The sequence below is a fragment of the Paralichthys olivaceus genome, chromosome 13 (genome assembly GCF_024713975.1).
Source record: "Paralichthys olivaceus isolate ysfri-2021 chromosome 13, ASM2471397v2, whole genome shotgun sequence".
Taxonomy (NCBI): Eukaryota; Metazoa; Chordata; class Actinopteri; order Pleuronectiformes; family Paralichthyidae; genus Paralichthys; species Paralichthys olivaceus.
Window position 1 is genome coordinate 15,472,894 of NC_091105.1, and position 6,194 is coordinate 15,479,087.

At 44.0% G+C, this 6,194-nt stretch overlaps 1 protein-coding gene across 1 annotated transcript; it reads right to left on the bottom strand.

Annotated features, from left to right (window-relative positions):
- Positions 1 to 1,826: 1,826 nt before the first annotated feature.
- On the bottom strand, positions 1,827 to 5,858 carry irx2a (iroquois homeobox 2a). Its single transcript, XM_020091085.2, has 3 exons — positions 5,296 to 5,858; positions 3,676 to 4,081; positions 1,827 to 2,899 (listed from the first exon to the last, which is right to left on the bottom strand). Exons 1-3 carry the CDS (start codon positions 5,533 to 5,535, stop codon positions 1,986 to 1,988), a joined length of 1,560 nt encoding a protein of 519 aa, XP_019946644.2. The 5' UTR covers positions 5,536 to 5,858; the 3' UTR covers positions 1,827 to 1,985.
- Between the last annotated feature and the right edge of the window lie 336 nt (positions 5,859 to 6,194).

The window sequence follows — 6,194 nt, forward strand, 5'->3', positions numbered from 1 at the left end:
CGTTTGACTGACAAAATAAAAAGAGCAATGAGCAGAGTGAATGAGAAAAAGAGCTCGGTGTTAAATACAGCTCTAAAAATAAAAAATAAAAAGAATGACGCCCCAAGATTGATGTCATGGTTGGGAAAACAGTTTAATATTTTCTCCTTTTTTGAATAATGGATATCATACCCCGCCAGTACATCTATACCATTTTTATTTTATTTACATTCAAAGATATAAATTAGTAAAAGTACTCCTGATAACAAGATTGTGTAGCTTCTTTTCCCAAATGCGTCTCAAATAAAAAGCGTCCATAATATATATATTTACAAAACAAACAGACGATGTCAGCTTCCCATGTTTTTTTTGTTGCAATACAACTTGCATAAATTATTATTATAGGCATCATTTCGCCACCATTTAAAAAAATAAATATCAAATGTAGGCTATTCCACTTTGAAGTCCTCAAGTTGACTTCAGCTCCGCGCGCCCTGCGTCCCGTGACACCTCCTTACACAAACACGGTTCTCCAAGAAAGGCCAAATTATGTTTAACTTGTTTTATCCACACTTAAATATATACTAACATAATATACTGTGGCAAATAAGCAAACTATAGGAACCTGAGAAATAACATGTAAATCACATACAATGGGAGATCTCTCTTTTTTCAACCTCTCAAAATAATTAAGAAAACAAAACTGAAACATTACAACAACAATAATAATAATAATAATAATCTGACAAATACTGTGTGTTGTGGTGTGTCTCAGCCTGCGTGTGTGGAGCTGAGGAGGCGGAGTAGCAGCGTTCATCCCGACTATGTGGTGGCACTAGATCCGGTTTGGAGCAAAGGTTATGAGGGTTATGACATGAGGCCATAGGTGGTGCCATTCCTCGCTTTATAGTCAAAGCAATTGTGACACCTACCTGCAGAGCATGGAAATAAAACAACAACCCAAAGAAAATCCCCACACGAATACACCTTCGTGATCAACTGTCAGACTGGCTCTGGCCAAGAAAAGAAAAAAAAAACACAGCTCCATGTATTATGCTGTAAGTGCTTATTAGAATCCCCGGTGAAAACGACATGTGCGCATAGCTTTGGATGTGCGTAAAGGAACCGCCGTGATTACCTAAGTGACATTTGAAGATGTAATAAAGTTGGACGATGAACGCACAGAGCAAACTCACTGATCTGTTTGCTTTTGGCTGACCCTGGTGTAATTATAATTATCCCATACGCTGAAAGATAAGGTTTGGGGCCTACTGTGCGCGTGCCGTACGCTCACATGCACGCACACACACACACACACGCGCGCACACATCAGAGGAAACATTAAAAGTAGGATTCCTGCTCAAAGCTGTGGCAACATTTCTGCGCGTGTGTGCGTGCGCGCGCGTGTGTGTGTGATTAGCCTGATTCCTTCACGGGCTCATTTCAATGTCCATATATGTTGGTGTCCTCTTGCAACATTTGTTCGCAATATGCTTTTTCTTATTATATCCCTATGGTTTCTCATTGCCTGTTGCATGAAGGTGAAATGAGCTCACTCTTAATGATTATGTGAGATTCAGAAATGTGCATACAGTTAAAAAATAAGTCATAAACAGATTACTGTAGAAAATGAACTGCACTGAAAAACGAATTATAGGCCATAAACGAAAGTCCTTCTCAATAAGTCGTTTAGTCTCATATCCGGTCCTAAAATCTTATTGGAAAATCTGTAAATAGTGTCTGGTGATGCCACTTGTTTGAAATAAATAAATAAAATAAAACAGACCCAGTCTTCCCAGTTTGTCCCAACAACAAGACAAAGAAAAACCAGTTGATTTGCATTGGAGACAAGTAACTCATTTCATTTTACTTCCACCATGAAGAGATTTCCCCACCAGTGTTTTTTTTTCTCTCTTTTCTTTAAGAAAAATACAATCTCAAGTTTCAACACTAGATTAAATAAGTTTTCAAATCACTTTGGGGACGTGGGTGCCGCATCATGTTGATTACGTACCTTTCTTTGCCTCTAAATTTGCGGCTCTGAAAAGCTGTTGTTGCTGCTGCTCGACAACAACAATGTGGTTTGGGTTATTTTTAACGAGGGGGGAGTCTGGCCTGTGCTTGGGGTTCGTGCTCGCCTCCAGCGCCTGGTGCGAGGAGCTCAGGCCCTCGTTTGCAGCAGCAGCAGCGGCGGCGGCGGCGGCTGCGGCCAGACTCACTCCAGAAGAATTAGTGTAGCGCAGGATCCCTTGGCCCTGCAGGGGGCTGAAGTTGCCATAGTTTGTGTAATTGCTATAAAAGGGAGAAGTGTAATAAATAGGTCTTCCAAGGATGGAGGGGGCCGGGTAGAGGGAGGGGGAGCTGGCAGCCGGGGAGCTGGTGGAGGACGTGGGGGGAGTGAGGAGGCCCCCGCCGGAGGAGGAGGAGGGGCAGGTCGGTTGCCCTGCAGGCTGCCCCGGTGGCTGCTGCTGCGGATGTTGCTGCTTTTGGTCCGAGGTAGCAATCTCCGCCAGCGACCACAGCTTGGGCTTGGCTGCGGGGTTCTGAGGCGCCCCCGACGGAGCCCGGCTCTCCAGGCACGGGGACGATTTACTGGCGCTGGTGCTCCTGCTGTTGACGAGGCTCCGAGCCAGATCCTCCCGCTGGCTGTGGAGGTGGTGGAGGTGATGCAGGTGGTGGTGGAGATGGTGTTGGTGGTGGTGACCGAGAACCGGCGCCTCCAGTCCCGTGAGCGGAGACGACGTGACGGCCTTGGGCGAGAGCTGAGCCCGCGGGTCGTGGTTCTGGTCCTCGCCGTCGTCGTCGCACTTGTCGCCGGCTTGGTCGGAGCTCAGCTCGGCCACGCGACAACTGACCTTCTCCCCGTCAGACTCCGAGGGGCAGGAGTGGTCCGTCAGAGTGTCGACGTGCAAACTGATTCCTGTGAATAAAAGAGGAAATGTATTAGTTATATAATACTAACGTAAATATATAGGCCTAATTACAGAAAACCTTAAAACTATAAAGAACATCTAAAATGAAACTGTGAAAAATAAAACATATACAAATAATACAGATCATTTATAATATTCAAAAATATAAACAAAGTCACAAGGTGACAATTTCTAATATAAATAAATAAAGAACATGAAAACGAAAATTGTTGTCAAATTAAATTCCATAACCACATTACTCAAATCACTGTTTGACAACCAACGAGACTTTAACAAGTGAAACATTCATTCATTATATCAGCTTGTTAAAATTAACAAACGATTAAAAGATATTGTTTTATGATAACAGCAATGCTAATAATCGATCAATTATATATAATCCATTTATCATAATCGTACAAAAATGTAATCAATGGGAACCATTCATTATCTGATTATATAGAGGTGACTGTAATGTCATGAGTAATTTACAAGTGACCTGACATTAATCATGTTAAATAAAACATTATATAATCAATATGCATGCAAGAACAATACATGTCTTCCGTTAAAATAAACCCAAACTATTCCTTATAGAATTTAATTCAGTTATATATTATATATATATTATTATTTCTTTTGGATATTATAATCTTTTGCATTAAATAAGTTGAGCAGTAAATAAAAGGGGGCATCCACCCCCCCTCCCCTCCCCTCCCTTTTACCCCCCGTCCTTGCTGCCCTGAATTGTTCAATGGATCGTGGCTCGGTCTCCAGACTGTACCTTCATCCTCCGCCGACGCCTCGCTGTTGTCCAGGTTCTTCTCGGAGCGCTCCACCTCCTTCCTCTCCCCGTCCCCGTCCTCCTCGTCCTCGTCCTCGCTCTTATTCCTGGGCGCCCAGGTCATCTTGTTCTCCTTCTTGAGCCTCCGCCGGGCGTTGGCGAACCACGTGGAGACCTGCGTCAGGGTCATCTTGGTGATAATGGCCAGCATGATCTTTTCCCCTTTGGTCGGGTACGGGTTCTTCCTGTGCTCCTGCAGCCAGGCCTTCAGGGTGGCCGTGGCGTCCCTGGTGGCGTTCTTGCGGTAAGCCGGGTCGTTGAGCTGGTATGGGTACCCGGGGCTCCCGTATGGGTGGTAACTCAGCGCCCCCGCCATGCCCGTCGTGTGTGCGTCATATGGAGAGCTCTGGGGAAAAGTTGTCATTTTATAAAGCTCTCAATTCCTCCATGTGCTTTTCTGTTGTTGTTTTAAAAATTGTATTAGCCTTTAAGATTGTTATAAAACGTGACAATGTTATATATTTTTTTGGGCTTATTTAAAAAGCAACGTCGTATAATTAAAATGAATATGAATGCATAGATCCAATTTACAGTACAGGCAAAATCTGTTGAAATTATTAAAAACATAATTTGTATTATTCGACGTGTGTGAAGAATTATATAAATCCAGACTTTTTATTTTGTATCTAGATAATATGTGTGAGCTTAATTGGCAGCTCACGAAGTGCACATTATATAAGCTCTATAAATGACATTGATCATCAGTCAACTTAAATAAACATCTGTAATTGCAGGCTTAGTGAACGCACCGTATGTAAGAACAGGCCGCAGGAAGCCATGAACTAATGGTTAACTAATAGTAAAGATCATTATCAGATTAACTAATAACAGGGGCTCTCCTCGTTGTAGCTGTTGAGATAATAAAAAAGGTGAATATATTTTCTGTAATCACTCATTAACAATTTCCTTTCTCTGATATGGTTTTTGGTTTTGTTGTGGCTGCCACAGTGTGTTAACCCATCTTCTCTCCGCAGCATAACAAATCCCATTAGCAAATCACTTGATGTGCACCTTTTTCCTCCTGAAACGCTTGAAGTGGCCCTGTGACATTAAGCATTAATGCGACTCCTGCTTTTCAGTTTTTTTAGTTTGCTCATCTAAAGTCCCCTTGGTGATTTTTATTTAACGCCTGGTGAAGAACAGAGAGTTTTGGAGCGAAATGACGCGTTGGCTGCGTTCACCTAAGAGTTCAAATAAAAACCTGAGAGCACTTTTGCGTAATTAGCGGCGCAGCGAGTGTTAAGCGCTGCTCGAGCCTTTGCAGTTTGCAGCTCATGCTTTAAAATTCCAATTTAAGCCAAAGGGGTCAGGGATTTTAAAGCTGGGAACCAGACGAGCAGGCCGGTGGATATGATCGTGTCAGTAAGAAAGTTCCGCAAACACTTTCCTGATTAGTGAGTCACTACAAAAACATTGTAAATCCGCAGCGATTGACGCGTCGTGCGCTTGGAGAAGACGAACCATTCTGTGCATTGACAGACTTCAACACAACCACACACTGTCCCTGCGGTGGAGCACGAACACACACGATTAAACAAAATTGATAAAATATATATTTACCATGTAGGATGGGAATCCCGTCGTCGGATCCGTGGAGTATGACAGCGGACTGGAGAAGCCTGCGCCGGCCGACGCGGAGAAAGCAGCCGATCCAGGGTAAGGGCTGAAGGCTGAGCCGGAGGAAGACCGCGCTAGGTCTTCGCTCCGCGGGGCAGCCAGAGCCGAGGCCCCGTACGCCGGACACGAATAAAGAGCCAGAGAGCCCGGGGGCTGGTAGAGGTAACCCTGAGGATAGGACATTGGTGCGCTGCGGTGTGGGGTCGCCGATTCCAAAAAGGGGAGGATAAAAAAAAGACGCACAAGGGCGACGGGCAACAGCAGCCAAAATAATAAACAATCAACTCAATAATCAGCCGTGCAAACAGTCATCAGACAATGGACATAAAAAAGTCCTCCCTCCTCAGCCCCCTTACTGGGAAAAAAAACCCCGAAAGATCTGTTAAAGTGCCCACATAGAGGCGATGTGGCTCGCGTCTTGATCCCCTAGCGTCCGATGTTTTTAGTACGCAGCACTGTGAAGTGAGGAGTTAGGGAGGAAGGAGCCAGTGGAGTTTCAGACACACAGAGCATTGGGGGAAACTGGAGCTGTCACTCCGGCTCATCTGAATATCCCATTCCCGCCCCCTTTCTGCCTCACAGACATGGAGCCGCGGAACAAAACCGAGGCTGCACACTGCAAAAAGTGGAGTCTGTCCATCTCTCCAAGATTCCTTCAGTTTAGTGATTAAATAAATAATACTTACGTCACATAATCTACGAATTGAACGAGACAGGGCTGTACTTGTTGTTAAAGAAAAGTGATTATAGAGCAATTCATTATGTGACTTATAGTTTTCATTTTGTTTCTGGCAAAACTGCATCAGAAATTGAAATTGAGACATTTTAATATGTGGTATTGT